We start from the raw sequence: 17,548 nt of genomic DNA on the forward strand, positions 1-17,548 counted from the left end.
AGGAGACTGACTCAGTTCAGAAAGCTGCTTCACAATAAGTACCAGCGCATGACATGTCTTTGTGGTCTCTTTCTCCAATATTATCTCCTAGTAAACTGGTGTACACAATTTGTATACACTGTCATTATTAATGCACAATTTTGCAAACTTTATTCCTTCAACTGTTTTTGGGGGGTTGTATGGGGGGGGGGTTTGTTTGTTTTGAGGTCTTTTTTTTTTGGATGACAGAGTTGATTGTTAAACAACAAAGACTTCTGAAGTCAGAAAACATCAAGCAAGCCAGACTTTCAGAGAATTCAATGATTCCCATTGATTCTATAGCCACAAATTGCACAGGACAATTTTCATATTTAACTATAATTACATACGTGCATATCCTTGAAATTTCTCTTCAAAAAGTCTTTCAGCTTGTGATTATACACGCTCCTGTTTAATATTCTCAGTTTTGAACTAAGTTCTAAACAACATTTCATCATTCCTGAGTGGCTCAAAACTTCATTGCTTTATGCATTTCAGTGTAAAATCTGCATAACACTGACAAAAGCAAAAAATTGAAATGGTGAGTGGCTGCTCACATTTTCACAATCGGTTTCTCAAAGCAGACTGCAAGGCTACACTGCTTTAACTCCTTTTTGAGCCCAGGAAGGCACAAGATGACAGTAACATCTATTTTTAACTGTCAGCCAAGAAAACCTTTCAAAAATAATCAGCTTTCTCTGGGCTATTTTAAAAGACAACATGCTCTCATGATATGCTTGACCAATAGAATTTTTTTTTTTTAATTTGGCTTAAATAATACTTTAAAGCCTAAAAAATTAAATAGTACTTGTAAAGGTTAGATTAGATCACAGTTTTTCCTCCAACTATAAACCAAAGGACTTAAGTCCTCCACATTACTCCAAGGTTAGTCTCTGAAGACCTCATTTAGATGGGAATTTTTACTCTGGCTGTAGCTGGTAATTAAAAGCTCAAGTTACCTAAGTCTGTAAATGCTACAGATAGTTCATGAACATTTTTTCCTCCTCTAGACTGAATAATTCCCAGGAAAGTATAGATCTAGACTAGAGTGAAAGAGTATGGTTAGGCTTATTCCAGATAAATAGCACAATCCATCCATATACTGTTTGCAAGATAGGCTATCTACACACCAGACAACAAAAAAATTCCCATTCTAGCTGCAACTGAAGAGCTACTAAACAGAACTGCAAAAAATATTAGTGCAATGAAGTTATGAACCCTGATTTCCTATTGCCTTATTGTGTTGTATAGCAATCAACTAAGTGCATAGAGAATTGGTGTAAAATGTTATGACAACTCAGAAATTTCAGAAGAACAGTAAAGTTCCATATTAAGTCATTTCAACTAAACTGAAATTTCATTCAAAAGTAGCTAACTACAAATACAACACTAAGCATCACTCCTTATATAAAGAGTATGTTTCATTCATGATTTTCTTGTATGAAAAAAACTTAAAGTAAGTTCAGAGTAATGGTACATTAACCCATAATTATCATTGTGTGTATGCATATATATGTGCGTCAGCTGTCTGTGCTCAAAGTCAGCTCTGATGTTGTACAGCTCTCTAGTCTCCTGGTTCAAATGGTTGTGAAGGAAGCATTGCTCAGGAGTGAGCCGGGGCAACCTCAGCAGAGGCTCCCCCACCTCTGCTCAGGAGCTGCCTTTGAGCTCAAGCTCTCACCTTCAGCAGCTGCCTGAGCTGTGCCACAGCCATGCCTGTGCCCAGTCACAGACCCACTGATCCAGATCTCAACCCACCGACTGGATTTCCAGGCTTCAGCTCTGGTAGTCTGGACTCCTGGCTCCACTTGGCTGTGGTTCCTGGTGCTCCTCTGCTCTGCAACACTACTGCGGGACTGCCCCCAGCAGCCTTGCTGTCCCTCTCAGCTACCAGCTCACCTCCCCTTACCAAGCAGCCTGCCCTTGCTGCTCCCCAACAACCACACTGTTTAGTGTGAATGGCACCAAGTTCCCAAGGGCTACTTCGATGCAAATAAAACAAAATAAAAGCAGCAGTTTTGTAGTTAAGAGTTCTGCTTAGGGAAGACACTGTTTGAACTCAGAGTCTATACACTTATTTCTCAAGCATCTGAGAAAAAAAAAAAAAAAAGGCCCAAGAAAGTCCGTATTAGGAAACCTGTTCATTTTGAGTGTATTGCATAGCTTTATTCAGGGTTTCATTAGCTGCTACAAAAACCTAAGTTCATTTAGACTGTATTCAGATGTACTCCTTCTTGTATGACTTGAATTCGTTAGGATATGATTTCTACATTTTCCCTTATTTTAGTTGGCTACTTGGTTTGTCCGTAAAGCAAGCAGTAATATCTTGATTGGTATCTGATATCTCTCTTTCGAATGAATGGAACTAATTTCTCCCTTTAAGCCTAGTTTCAGGTCATGTCTCACGCCTCAATATTAGATCTTTAGGTTGCCTTCAGCTACAGCTTCTGTTCACCAACCCTCATATTTATTTCTCCTTAGATTTATACTGATATTACTCTCATGGTTCCCTTCAGATTAAGGCACTAAGTATCTTACGATTAGCGTAACACAAATATTTTAATATATTAAATAACCTGTAAGCCCTAATTATGTGCTGAGAAGACATTGTGTTAAGGCCTCGTATGAACAGAACAAAACATCTGTACCACAAGAACTTTTCATGGTCTCAGATCTTACATTTGCCAAAGAATACATGTAGAAAGACGACAAGGGTTTTTGTTCCTGAAACCACAAAACCTGTACTAGTTATAGTCCACATCTAGCAAAGTAGATCAAACTAAAGTTTAGCAGACGTGAAGCGCTGTTTGCGGGAACATCTCAGACTGACAAAGTGGGTCACAGGATAAATGACCTGTGGAAGAGCTTTTCCACAGAATGATACTACTCACGAACCCAAAGAACCAAAAACTTACTCTTGAACTTGTATGCTGTATTTACCTCTCTGGGAAATGTATTTCTGTAAAAAAATGATGTTCATGATACATACACAGAGAACTTAAGTCCTGAAGCACTGTCCCATCATACTGTCTTTTAGAACAATTCTAAAAGAACATTTGATTCACCAAAAATTTAAAGAGATACCTATATAATTTGTCTTAAAATTTTACATCTCAATCCAAAAGCCATAGGCTTTGTCTTCACTGATGAAAAAAACACTCACTCCACACGCTCTCTGATATCTAGTGGGCAATAGTTAACTTTCTTTGAAATAAAGGCAGACAATGCAGCTGAGCGTTTAAAATGAGGTGGCAAAATAGTACTATGCCCCCAGAATACACTCGACCTCGTTTTGCTTACTGGGCAATGAAATTAGGACCCTGCTATCAGTGCTCTAAACAAACCTTATTTCTATGTCAGTTATTAATACACAGAGACTTCATGAAGTTAGTGAACAAGCAAAGAGAAGGTATTTGACTTCGCTGCAAGTTAAGTTAAGAAGCAGAACACCTGCCTCACTGTAAGTATTCTAGCTACCTTATTTAGGCATTAAATTGTATGAACATATTTTTGTGTTTTCCAAGTATTTTTTAAAATACTCTACAACCCAGTGAAGGACAATTTGTTCTTTTGTAATACCTCAAGAAAATTTCAGGTATGTACCTGTAGCAGAGCTAATGCATACGTGTCGAAATTAAATGCAAACATTTACTTAAAGCTTTGAGAGTTAAAACATATCCACTCAATATTTTATACTGTAACGGCTTTATTTTAGTGAATGCAAAATTTAACAAAATATTATCATCTTAAGCTTGAGGGGTTTTCTGTGCCTGTTCAAGTAGAAAGATAAATGCCTCCCCTGGAGCTGCAAAAGCATTTCTGAAGAGAAACGTAGATAAGATGCTTGTTGTTTGTCAGGCTTTGACTGTTGTTCTTCCTTACAGAGAATATAGGTCTAGAGTCTTGTAGCAAAGTTTTAAAACCCAACCCACTGAGTAATCTCTTTTCCAGAGTATCTACTCTATATTTTTCTTGGGAAATCAAGACTTGTCAATATGCAATGATTTAAAGATTTTCCTCCTAAAATGAAAGCATTTTTACTCAGCTGTGCAAGTAAAAGTAAGCCTTGATGTCTACACAGAGATTTGAAATGCACAGCAGGTATTCCAAAATGGGAAAATCTGAAGGGATTGAGAGTGGGGAAAGGAGACAATACAATAACATCACCAGTGAGAAAAAGGACAACTGACAGACAGTTATACCTCCAGCGAATACCAGAAGTCAAAACAGGTAGGGAGAAACTTCAGCAGTATTCATTCATTGCAGCATCAGATCCTTCCTTTTTCAACAATCCCTCATTTTAAAAGGTATATACTATGCGTACTTTTAAATGTACTTTCCACAACACCACCCCAAAACAGGAACAAAATCTATAATCAAATACCAAGCAAGTAAAATAGCACAGTCTAATTTTACAGGATTTTTCTAAAATATTGTATGCATATTAATAGTTCAAGAAAGGAATCCATACTTTCTTTAAGTATAAGATACTTTCTTGCATTAAGGCTACAAAGTGACCCATTTACATTTAAAATGCATCTACAAGATCTGAGGAGCTGGTAAGATAAGTATAAAGCAAGATGAGAAGTAGTCTAAGACTATGCAAAAAATATGTTTCTACTACGTTCAGCATATTAGCAAGCTCTTCTTAAACTGGGCATCTGAGAAACTCCTTCAACTGTACGGCCTTTCATTCTGAAGTATGCAAATATAAGTGGTATATAAGAGTCATTGCCTTTACACTGACCTACAAATTAATCATTTCATCTTTCTGCAAGGTTTTCTTCTTTCCTTTTTAACTGAGCAGTTAGTTAAATTGCCTGGGAAAGAATCTGAACTCTCAGTGACCTTTGTTATCCAAACAAATCCTCAGTAGTTTGGAGCAAAGTAACTATTCAAACCCTGAACCCAGTATGAAAAGCAAAGAGAGCTCTACCAACTCCACTTTACTCACGAAGCATGCTGTGATAAAGTCTGGTTAATGTGAATTTATCAATGTATTTTTAAAGTGCAGTAAACTTACAGTGATCTCATTCAACTCACTTTGGAAAAGCAGCCACAGGAAACTGAAGAGAAATAGCAGCATCTCTTCCATCAACTTAATTAGTAATAGGGTAGTGCGTCTACAGCGGAATTTCTTCAGCTAGCATCTCCCCGTTTTGCAAATTTCCTTATAAAAGGAAAGGAAAAAACCTACAATGCCTGTCACACTACAACAAAAAAAGACGACTGCTAGCACTCAAATAATTGTTTATCAAAGGCTATTTAATCAATTTAATTGCCAGTACAAAAAAAAAAATCTTGCCGGATTTCCATTATTTATTATATGTGTAGTTACTCACTAAAGTACTTGGAAAGATTTACTTCCAAGTGGTCACCTACTTAGATCAAGCGCTAAATCACTGACTCTGTGATGGTGTTTGTTTAGGTGGCAGCAGTTTAGCTGGCCGAGCCTCAATGGCCCCTTACTGAGATCTCTGTGTGTGTGGCCCATTTTGCACTGCAGCTGGCTTGACACACAAGTCCCACTGTATACCAAACCCATTGTTATTTTAATAGGGCTCTCAGTCTACTTTGCCCTCACCACCCTAAAAACAGTTCCTAAGGGCAGAGTGTTGAATGCCGTATGGCAAAGCCAGCTGTCATAAGGAAGATAAATCACAAAACCAATGAAACATTTTTAAAGTGTGATTTTTTTTTTAGACTCACCTGCATCAGGATGAGATGTAGCTAGAACAGATATTTCCAAAACTTTGAGACAACAATATACCTTCTTTGATCACCATTTCAAAAGACTAAGTATTAAAATTCTTATGGCTTTCCATTGTTAAATTATGATTCTTACTCAGATACTTTTAAAAGAACACACTACTATGACACTGCAAAACAAACATCTATAGTGGACAGATATTTCTTTTAAATCAGGTGTGAACTATTTGCAATCTGGGGAAGTTTTCCATTCAGTCAAATAAACATCAGGACACAAGTTGCCCCATTCACTATAGAAATCTAACAGCTTCAATGGTTTGGAGATATAGCTTTAGCATCATCCAATCTGAACAGTGCTAGAGTAGTCACAGCATTTATTTTAAGCCTTTAGCTTCCGTAGTAGACATCAGTTAGTGAGGAACCTTCCTCTCCATCAATTTAAACAGGTGAATTAGATTGTCAGCTCTAGTCTTCTGAGTGACATGCACACAGATGCTGTAAATGACTCTCCTGATCCCTATTTATGCCAATAGCAAAAGCTATACAAAAACTGTCACAGGGATTTCACATTTGAATGCAGCTTGCCCTCTTAGACCTCTTAAATTGCCTCAGGTGTCCAAAGCATTAAAGGTAGGGCCCTGGCTAACAAGGCTAACTCTAGCTTTAGTGATCTAGCACAAAAGCAGCAAAAGTAATTTCTGACAACCACAGACTAGTTTTTAGCCTTTAAACTTACTTACTTCCATAAGCAAATAGAGAACAAATATTCTTCCCTATCAGCTAGGAAAGGAAAACCAAATTGATTCTAAGGGACCTGTTTTTAAGTTTACCTCACCAAGATGTTTACAAGGCTAGCTTTTATTGCTATAGTGTGGAATCACCTGTCAGATTTACCACTGCCAAACATCCCACCCAGACAAGGGCAGAGGGAGCAACCCTTGAACACACAGCCTGCAGCACTGAAAGAGGAAGGATGAACCTGCTTTCATGAGGCAACTTGCAGAAATTACATCCTCCAACCTATTGCCCTTCAACCACCAATTTGGGGGGTTTATGATGTGCTTATTACTTCCTTGGTCAAGACACTACTTCCTTGGTCTGACAAGGGTCAGAGCCCTTGGTCATGGGCTCTGAGGGAGCTCATGTCAGTGGTAATCTGGGCAGGCAATCACAGTTTTTTGGGATGGAAATCACCTAATAGGTCATCCAGTGTACCATACTGCCAAATAGGATAGTTACTTATAGTGTATTTTCCATTCTTTTGTCCAAACTGGTTCCAAGTAACTGAAGCAATGGGACTGCTACCATATCCTTTGGCAAACACTTCAACAGTAAAACAGATTTCAACATTAGAAAATATTTCCTAATAATATGCCTATATTTTCCTTTGCTTAGCATCACTCCATTATTCTTATTTGCACTCCTGCAGACCACCCAGTACAGTTTTGGCATATAATTATATTTTAGGGAAGCAGATAAGTAAACTTTCTTTAGCAAGTTGCTATCAAAGAAAGTAAAAAAAAAAACATTTCAGCTCATCAACTTCAGTACAGTAATGGAAAATAAATTCCATTACCTTACACATTATCATTAAATGACTTCTCAGTCACTAGTCCAAAATCACCAATAGAAATTCTCTGTCAAGACACTAGAAAACAAATATGCAAGCATACAATAAAAAAAACACACACACACACAAACACTCAGAAGACCCTGGAAACAATTAGAGTATTTCAAAACTGTGTTCACTAATTTCCTGAAAATATTGTATATATTTGAATATTGGCAGTTACCAAACTGAAAAATATCCCCATCAACAGGAAGTCAAATGATAGTGGTGACATAGCTAACTTTACTTCACAGCAGTTGACAATTATTAAATTACTAATCCATAACACTGCAAGTGTAGCATTTTTATGCTTCAAATTTTAACACTAAATTCTTACGCAGTAGGAAATCATGATAAATTTACCACCTAACATATGAAAGCTTTTGTTATTTATGCTAGAATAGGAACTTAGAGTAACCTAATTTATAATGTGAAGGACACTAACCACCTACAGAGTGTATTTCACATGCGTAGATATTTAGAAAACAGGGATCAACAGATCCACCAAGATGGTACAGCACTGTAGCAGTATGCTTCTCCCAGTAGCATATAGTACATAAAAGTTGTAATTTTATTGCCATTATTACGCTAAGTTTCTCAGACTCTCACTTTGTGAATTGAAGTAACAAAAATTAACAAACTCTTTACCGTCATTAACTACTGGCAATTAAATAGTTTCTTTATGTATTTTTAAACTATTATCTAAAAATAAGCATCATAGGATGTTCTCAATAGCAAGATAGAGTAAGAAGCAGTTTGTCCTATGGTAACTGTAAATTCTTCGAGGTGCTTTTAATACGCTCATTCCAGTTGACATATACACACTAGATCTTTTGTGATAAGCTATACCTCACAGGTATACCTTTTTGGCCAGCAATTATTTACATAGTGTGTACATATCATTTGTAAAGAGGAGACCAGGACATACTGCTTGTCAGTAAGAGAGACAGGACATAACTCACAAGAAACAGTGATACATTCAGAAGAACACAGGTAAGTGATTTTGTTGGAACTCTATAATTCACTTTTGGTGGAAATTAGAGGTTTATCTGGACCGGAGGGAAAACTGTGCTAAAGCACTGCACTGGAAATTACTGACCAAGGGGATGGGCAGAGGCGACTGTGCTACCCACAGTTAAATCAACACTCACACTCTAAGTAGGTTTCATTAATGCTAATTAAGACAAATTTGTGCATACAACCACATATTACTTTTAACAAAAGGTTAGGTTCCACCGTTCCCAAGAGTGCATGAAATCAAATCTTACGTACCTACATACTCATTGGATGAACAAAATGTCCATTTGCAGTACTGAATAGCTGCATGACTAGATATCCACTTCATAGCTCAAAGTGCACCAATCCATTTCAGAAGGTTTTTTTTTAACCGTTAACCATGTTATTTAAGACAAACCAAAACATTCAACATTCGAACTCCCAATCAACCACATCTTTGTGTCTTCTCTTCCATAATCTCTCCCTTTGTTATATGTCAAAGGGTAAAAACTATATCGGTTTAAGAATAGCAATCTTCTAATTGTTCCCGATATTTTAATAGTCTTCTCTCACAGCAATGACTGATGACATAACAAGGTAGAAGAGGAGAAGCAGGGAATTTACAAGCATGATGTGCATTATTGCCAAATGTGAAACCAATTGCTTCCCTTTCCTTTATACCACATTTTTTAAAATAAGACCATGAAGACTCACACATCTCCTTCTATCTGACTGTAAGTAGTACATCTAACAAAAGAACTGCAGTGTATTTTGAACAGTCAAAAAAGCATTTTTCCCAAGGCTGGAAATAATATTAGGTTTAAATTTGTGCATATACTTGTTTACTGAAATAGAGAAAAAACATTCATATCGACTAAACAAAAGATGTAAAGATAAATATCTATTTAGGATAATAAGTACTAGTAAGGGATACACATGACTTCAATTGAGTGCTTAAGCTGCAGAACAGTCTGTCTAGGTTTCCTCTGCAGTAAATGAAGAAAAAAGTGCATTCAGTTGAATTTCAGCCCTCTGAATGTTCAGAGCTTAGGAGTATTAGCTTCCTTTTGCCAAAAGATATACAGCATGCGTACTTTCACAGAGACTTTGCAAAAGTTTGAAACACATTCTATCATATACCTGAAAGCTATTTGTAATTCTGATAAAGGCTTTGACCATTTTATTTGTAGGCATTAATTCAGTACCGGGAGAGGAAGGAAAGGTGTGTTTTCACCCAAGAAAAGTCATCTTTCCTAAAAGCACTCTTTTGACATCCAATGTGGAAAACGTGCCTAGCGATTAGGACATTTTGTTTTTTAAACTACTTTGGCCAGATTATAATTTCCCCAAATTGACCTAAAGATGCTTTCATAAGAATTAAGTTTCTGGTAAGTCTTAATTGATGGAAACATATATTAGGTGGGGCCACATATATGAAGATATTTTCCCTTAATAAAATATAGTATGCATTTCATCTGTCTGGTATTTAGAATATATTATGTGCTACACAGACAAGAAAACCAGGATTGTTAGAATTACTGTTCATATTTTAAGTAAAATTTGGTCCTAACCTTGTAATACTGCTGTAATATAGCACTTTGACCGTGACCCATTTTGAACAGGACTCAGCCCCGTGTGCTCACAAGCGCAGAGCAGCAAGCATAGAGCCCAAGAGGCCCTGGGGAAATGCACAGAAAAATTGACAATGCAGCCTGGAAGACTCATATCACCTAACATTTGGCGCTTCAGTTGAGAGCCAAGTTGTCCTGCAGTTTCCTGTATGGTGCAAGGAAAAAGACATGCCTGTACTGAAGTATCGTTTTAAAAAGCCTAATTCAGGTCCACTGAATCTCCTTCTCCACTGACTGAAGGGAAGCAAACTCTTAACATAAGCATCTAAGTGAACCACCTCAAATTATGTAACACAAGCATTGTTTTAAAGTAATTTTTCCTCATCCTTTCTAAAAAGATACATATGCATAAAAAAATATACATACATGTACTTTCATTTCAATATCCACACATATATTGCATTCTTTGTCTATTTCCAGTTTAGAGAAAAAACATTTCACCTTTCACTTCTACAGAAGTATACCAGAGAATTTTTTTTTTGTTTTGGTTTGCTTTTTGTTTTAAGTCAGCTACCTCTGTTAGGTAGGTGAAACTCTCCTTGTTTTCCCCAAAATAATAGGGGGGAGCAAAGCTTACTTCAACAATGGTTTGAAGCAGCAAACTTCAACAGGTAGTGCAACCATAAGACACCTTTGACTGCCTCTGGGCACAGCTCCATGCTAGACTTTTTTTTTTTATACATTCCTACTCTCCTTTGTCTGCAATCTCTTGTTTCCATTATTTCTCCACAATTTACTTCTCCTCAATAGTGCCAATGCAACTGACTGCAAAACTGTGCCCTGAACTAGAGCTGTGCAAAGATCCAGCCAAAAGAGCTATTACTTTTTAAACCCAAATTATTTCATTGAATGTGGCTGAGAGGTCAGTCACCCAACAGCTGTCCTAGCATAACTGAAGCAGTGACAAACCTTGGCACAGGCATATCTTTAATTTTGGGAGAAGAAAGAGTAGGAACAAGCAGGATTTCCTTAAACTAGCTTCCCCTCCTAAAAAGTTGTAACACTAAACCACAAACTGTGGCAACGAAAGGTGTCTACAGACACGAACTACTACCTTCCCTCTGGCTTTAAAAGATGCTCCTCTCCTTTGCAGCCAAGGAACCAACATAGAACCACATTCCCAGTCACAAATTAATGCTGTTTCAAGCATGACACCTTTTTAGCGTTAGCTTTCAAATTAAATTAATAGAAAAACAGATTTTAGAAATTTGTTTTGGCATTGGAAAGTAACTTCTAAATTTCTTTTTTAGATGAATAGGGAGAAAGGAAAAAGAAGAAGCAAGCAAATCAAAAACATATCCATTGATGGTGAGGGTTAGAAAAGGGAAAAATACATCTCAATTTTGGAGTTAAAAACATAAAAGTTACAGCTTATGGAACATTCCAGTTAAACACTAAAACGCAACTCCAACATCTAGGCATACCTTGCTTACAGAAAAAAGAAGCCAAAACTTATTTAACTTATGGAAGTAATACTTCTATTCAGTGTCATTTAAGAAGGTAACAAAAACAGTTCTGTTGCTTTCAGGTTTTGTCAGGAAACCCATAAACTTGTTTTTACTTTGGCCCATACTGGAGTTCATAATACTCATTTAACCTGAAAGGCATATCCCATGTCTATTTGATTTTGGAGAACCTCATAAAATATAGAAGCATACCTAGAAGGTCATTCTTACACTTAAAGTTCAGCACTCAAATTTAGCATTTAACTATACTTACAGAAACATCTTTCATATTTTTTTCATAGGAAAAATGACACTCTGTGCTTTCTTCACCTCTTGAAATAGCAAAATTATATTTGCCAGCTGATTCTTCTCCAAGTATCAGTGCTTTCTTCAGCTCTTCAACGTACTTTTCTCTATCCATTTCCATGTCAGCAGCTTCCCTAGAAATTTCAGCTTCAGACACTATAAGAAAAAAATTGAGAAATACTCACATTCATGTGTGTACATATACACATTACACACACACTTCAAGGGATAGACTAAAGAAGACTTATTTCCTTGACATATCTGTGCACCAGACACTACCGGAGACACCGCAGGAACACAGATTTTCATAAGGGTCAAGTTCTGTGCCCCTTTTCTGAAAAGGCTTTATTACTACCACCCCACAATTCTGCTTGCCTGACGTTATTCTGTAACACTAACCTTACAACACAAAAAGAGGACTGTTTTAACCAACGATCTGTTGTCCCCTCTGTTTTCTTTGAAACGGAGTAATCTAAACCTAGGAGACAGCAGACATGCAACTCTCCTCACATATTCCCGACTCACTTCTCTAATCTCTTAACTTGCAATCTTAAAGCAAAATAAGATTATCAAGTCAAAAACAAAGGGCATACCTAGAGACATATGAACCTATGTTTTACTGTTTAAAATTCAAAGCCCACTAAATGGGGGATGTGTCCAATTCACATGAGATCAGGTCTATTAAGAAACTCTTATTCCATTCCAAAGGAATGGAATATAAATGACACAACTGGGAGTGCCAAGTCTCTTGCACAGGCAGATTTAAACAGAGACTCTAAATAAGGTCATGTAGCATGTGTGTAACACAATCCAGGATTTAATATATAGCCTACCAGTACAGTGTTTTAAATTCTCTACTTGGTTCACAAAAGTATTTCCTTTTCTAGTTATGTGACTAATCTTCTGAGGAAGATTTCTCTAGATTGTCACTTATCCCTGTTTGATAGTAGACATTTCTAGCATTTTTCTGAAGATGTGCCCAGCACCCGAGAAAGCAAAACGTGGAAAACAAAATTAGTTTGTGATAGCCTGGAAAGGGGCGTGAGGGAGAGTGGAGAATAGAAATCTTTCACACAACTACTAATCGACCCTTTAAAAAAAAAAAAAAAAGGCCACCTCGAAAAACTATAATTAAGTATATTTCTTTAGACAAGTGTCTTGCTTTGAAGATTGTTTCATACCGAGACACAAACCCGCACATGTATTGTGTTTGTACTGATGGAACTAGAACAGCATTTCAAGCAGACAAGCTTGTTTAAATTGCCTCTCTTTTCCTATCCTTTCCCTTGACAAAGTAGCTAACTTGATATTGCAAAGGAGGCAGTATCACATCAATCCATCACACAAAAATACAACAGTGGGGTAAGTGGATAATTATTTGCTACAAATAGTTCTCCTCAAACACTTCAAGACTTCTGAAATAATTCTTCCTCTTCAGTAAGTTCTACTTACCATCATGGATTCACAGATCAGTGGAGGCTGGAAGGGACCTCTGAATATCACCTTGTCCAATCCTCTGCTCAAAGCAGGGCCAGTGAGAGCAGATTGCTCAGGGCACTGTCCAGTGGAGTTTTGAATATCTCCAAGGATGGAGATTCTACAACCTCCCTAAGCAACCTGTTCCACTGTTCAATCACCCGTACCGTGGAAAGGTTTCTTCTTAGACTTAAATGGTCTTCTCTATTTCAATTTGTGCCCTTTGCCTCTTGACCTTTCACTGGATACCACTGAGAAAAGCTTGGCTCCAAATTCCCTCCCATCAAGTATTCATACACAATTCATGAGATCCCTTCCTGAGCCTTCTCTTCTCCAGGCTGAACAGCCTCAGCTCTCTTAGCCTCTTCTCATATAAGAGGCACTCCAGTCCCTTAATCATCTTAGCAGCCCTTTGCTGGATTTGCTCCAGTATGTCCATGTCTCCTGTTCCAGGGAACCCAGAACTGGATATAGCACTCTAGATGAGGCCTCACCAGGGCTAAGTAGAGGGGGAGGATCACTTCTCTCAACCTGCTGGTTACACTCTGCTTAACATAGCCCAGGATGCTGTTGGCTGCCTTTGCCGCAACAGCACACTGATGTCTCATGCTCAAGCTGGTGTCCACCAGAACCCACAGGTCCTTCTCTGCCAAGCTGCATCCCACGGCATCAGCCACCAGCCTGTACTGGTGACTACAGTTAATCCTCCCCAGGTGCAGGACTTCACACTTCCCTTTGCTGAACTTCATGGGATGCCTGTCAGCTCATCTCTCCAGCCTGTCAAGGTCCCTCTTAATGACACCACAACGATCTGGTGCATTTGCCATTTCTTCCAACTTTGTATCTTCTGCAAACTTGCTGAGGGTGCACTCTGTCATCGTCCAAGTCATTAAGGAAGAGATTAAACGTTATCAGCCCCAGTATCAACTTCAGGGGACCCATTAGTGAACAGCCTCCAGCTGGGCTTCATGCTCCTGATCACAACTGTTTCAGCCCAGAAGTTCAGCCAGGTTTCAACCCACTGCACTCTCCACTTAATTAGTCAGTACTTTATCAGATTGCCTGTAAGGATGTTACAGGAGACAGTACTGAAAGCCTTGCTAAAGTCAAAATAAACAACATCCATTGCTATCTCATCATCTACCTAGTTTGCCATTTCATCATAGTCAGCTATCAGGTTGGTCAGGCCTGATTTTTACTTCATAAACCCATGCTGACTACCTCCAATCACCTTCTTGTCCTTAACAAATCTAGAAATGGCTTTATGGAGGATTATTGCTCCATCACATACCCCAGGATCAAGGCAAGACCTCTAGTTACCCAGATCTTCCTCCTTGCCCTTCCTGAAGGTAGGGGAGATTTACTTTTTTCCAGTCCTCAGAAACCTTCCCTGATCACCATAACCTTTCAAATACAATCAAGAGTAGCCTCACAACGACATCAGCCAGCTTCCACTATTATTGTGTGGATTATCCCATTAGCTCCCAGTGACTTGCTTATTATGTCTGGTTTCTGCTAAGTGTTGTCTAACTTGACCCTTCTCCAAGGGATCAGTCTTTATTGCTCCAGACTTTCCCATTGGTCTCAGGGGCTAGGATTTCTGAAGCCAAATCTTAATCAGTAAAAACTGAGGTGAAGGCGGCACTGAGTACGTCAGCCTTTTCCATGTCCTTCGTCACCAGGTCCCCTACCCCATTCAGCAGTGGGCCCACATTCACTTGTGTTCCTTTTGCTGCTGATATACCTGTACGACTCCTTCTTGTTGCCTTTCACATCCCTTGCCAGATCCATCTCCAGATGGACTTTGGCTTTCCTAACCCTATTCCATGCATGCTTAAACAGCATGCTTATATTCCTCCTGGGCCACCTGTCCCAGCTTCCACCTCTTGTATGCACCCTTTTTACATCAGGGTTTAGCCAAGAGCTCCTTGCTCATCCATGCAAGCCTCCTGCCACCTTTGCAGGATTTCCTGTTCATTGAAAAGGGCCATTTTTGAGCATGGAGCAGGTGATCTGTGGGAGGGGAGGGGAGGGCAGGAAGGAAGAAAAACAAAACAACAGCAAAAATCAACCAACTCTCCTGGGCCCCTCTTCCATCCACAGCCATACCCCATGCGATCTTTTCTAGCAGATCCTAATGGGATAAAATGTGATCTCCTGAAGTCTAGGGTTGTGATTCTGTTTATTACCCTCCTCTCAGGATCCTGAGCTCAAATATCTCATGGTCACATCCTGAACCAATTCTTCCTGGTTTGTCAGTATCTGCTTCTGTAGTTTTGTTCCCCCCGCACACTTCAGTAAAATTTGGAAAATATGTAAAACTTCATTGATCTTCAGCTTTAGTCATCTTAGATTTATTTATTTATTTTTAAATCAGGTCACAATGCATCAGGATTATCAGCTAGAGGTCATCCATTCACAAATACATTGACTATTTCTGCACACAACAACGTAATTACTACCTTACTAATTACTTAAGTGATTACCATATATCTGCAAAATCTGACAAGGCAGGTCAATCACTAATGCCCCGCTCTTATTTTGTTTGGGAGAAAAAGGAGATGCAGGTGACAAGAGTGCACAGATGTTACCACGACAGGCAAAGAGAAACAGCTGGCACAAGGACAAACCACCACCTCTGTAGAAAATCTGAACATGCTCATACACTCAGTTAAAAAGATAGATTTTAGTGTCAGAATCATACTAACTACCCGTTAGCACAAGGCATTTTTTCCTAGATAGTTTCAAATATTTAAGGCTAGAAACCAGAGCCAGAAACCAAGTGGATGCAAGGAAATTGGACTGCTTTGGAGTTGTTCATGATAAAAAATACAAATAGGGATGAAGTTAGGCTAAATTAATACAAGCTGGTCAGTTTTTGTCATGTAAATATGTAAAGTATCAGACCCATGACAGTTTGAAGTCTTTAACAAAGCTCCCCTCCTTCTTTAATTGGACAACGCTTAAAACTGAGAATTCTCAGTCTCCCCCAGCCCCTAAAAAACACACTACACCACAAGAGGAAATTTATCACACAGACTAGCTTAACATTATAGTAAAGATTAAGGTTTGAACACAGCAGGTATTCAGTAGATATATAGAGCATTACAGAAATGTCTATACATTTAACGTATGTTCCACAGTACCCCTGTATGTTACAATAAACTAGAAATAAAATAATTTTATATTTCTGAATTGAAAAAAGGCTTCTGTCCTTAGATTAAGCTGCATTATTTACAGAAGAAAAAAGGAACAGGTTGGGGAAAAGAGGTCAGAGGAAAAATAAAGCGTATTATAACTGTATATCCTATAGATTTATAAACCCTATATATGTCATTTCCTTTAAAGACATCCTGAAATGGAAACTGTATCCTGCCGTCTATTAGAGGAGGTGCTTTAGACAATCATACATAAATGTTTTTGTATGTCCCAATACTGGTGAGCTACGATATACCTAAAAACTCTATGAGATGGCTAATAAACTAAAGATTCAAATCATTTAGATTTCAGTATTACCATTTTGAAAACATTATTTTACTTGTTTTACCACTACATTTTAAGTTATTTCTTCAACCCAACAAGATAAATGGAAACAAAACAAAAAAGCAAGCAGCAGCCCTCCTCAGTAAGTTAGGTTTTAAAAGATCTTTATGCAAGGGGATACATTTTAGAGAAGAAGAAAGTTGATAAAAGAGCACTTCTTTCACTACATGGACTTTTTTTTTTTTTTTGAATATGTGAAACCCTCTTCTATTATGTGAAGGGAGAGAGGCTACATTTATTGCCAGCTGGTACATGTTCTGCAAACAAGACTTTAAGCGCAAAGCCCCAATATAAATACTCAACTACAATGCTGCACCATAGCCTCCTTCCTTACGCACCCAACGTATCTGCAGCTGGCAAATGGGAACACAGGCAAGAGAGAGAGAATCACAGAATCGTTTAGGTTGGAAGGGACCTCTGGAGATCATCTAGTCCAACCTCCCTGCCCAAGCAGGGACCTCTAGAGCAGATTGCCCAGGATCACATCCAGACGGGTTTTGAATATCTCCAGCGAAGGAGACTCCACTACCTCTCTGGGCAACCTGTTCCAATGCTCTGTCACCCTCACAGTGAAGAAGTTTTTTCTCAGGTTCAGATGGAACTTCCTGTGGTTCAGTTTCTGCCCGTTGCCTCTTGTCCTGTTGCTGGGCACCACGGAGAAGAGGCTGGCCTCATCCTCTTGACACTCCCCCTTCAGATACTTGTACACGTTGATGAGATCCCCTCTCAGTCTTCTCTTCTCCAGGCTGAACAGGCCCAGCTCTTGCAGTCTTTCTTCATAGGAGAGGTGCTCCAGCCCTCTAATCATCTTGGTA

The 17,548-nt window shown here is 38.5% G+C and overlaps 1 protein-coding gene across 10 annotated transcripts in view; it reads right to left on the minus strand.

Moving 5' to 3' along the window:
• LOC104152896 (DNA repair protein XRCC4) overlaps positions 1 to 17,548 on the minus strand; it is a 195,838-nt gene that overhangs the window by 152,667 nt on the left and 25,623 nt on the right. For all 10 annotated transcript variants that reach the window (XM_068928911.1, XM_068928914.1, XM_068928917.1 and 7 more), the window contains one exon: positions 11,683 to 11,870. In XM_068928911.1, the coding sequence (XP_068785012.1) occupies positions 11,683 to 11,870 (188 nt within the window). The remainder of the gene's footprint in view (positions 1 to 11,682; positions 11,871 to 17,548) is intronic.

This window comes from Struthio camelus, chromosome Z (genome assembly GCF_040807025.1).
Source record: "Struthio camelus isolate bStrCam1 chromosome Z, bStrCam1.hap1, whole genome shotgun sequence".
NCBI lineage: Eukaryota > Metazoa > Chordata > Aves > Struthioniformes > Struthionidae > Struthio > Struthio camelus.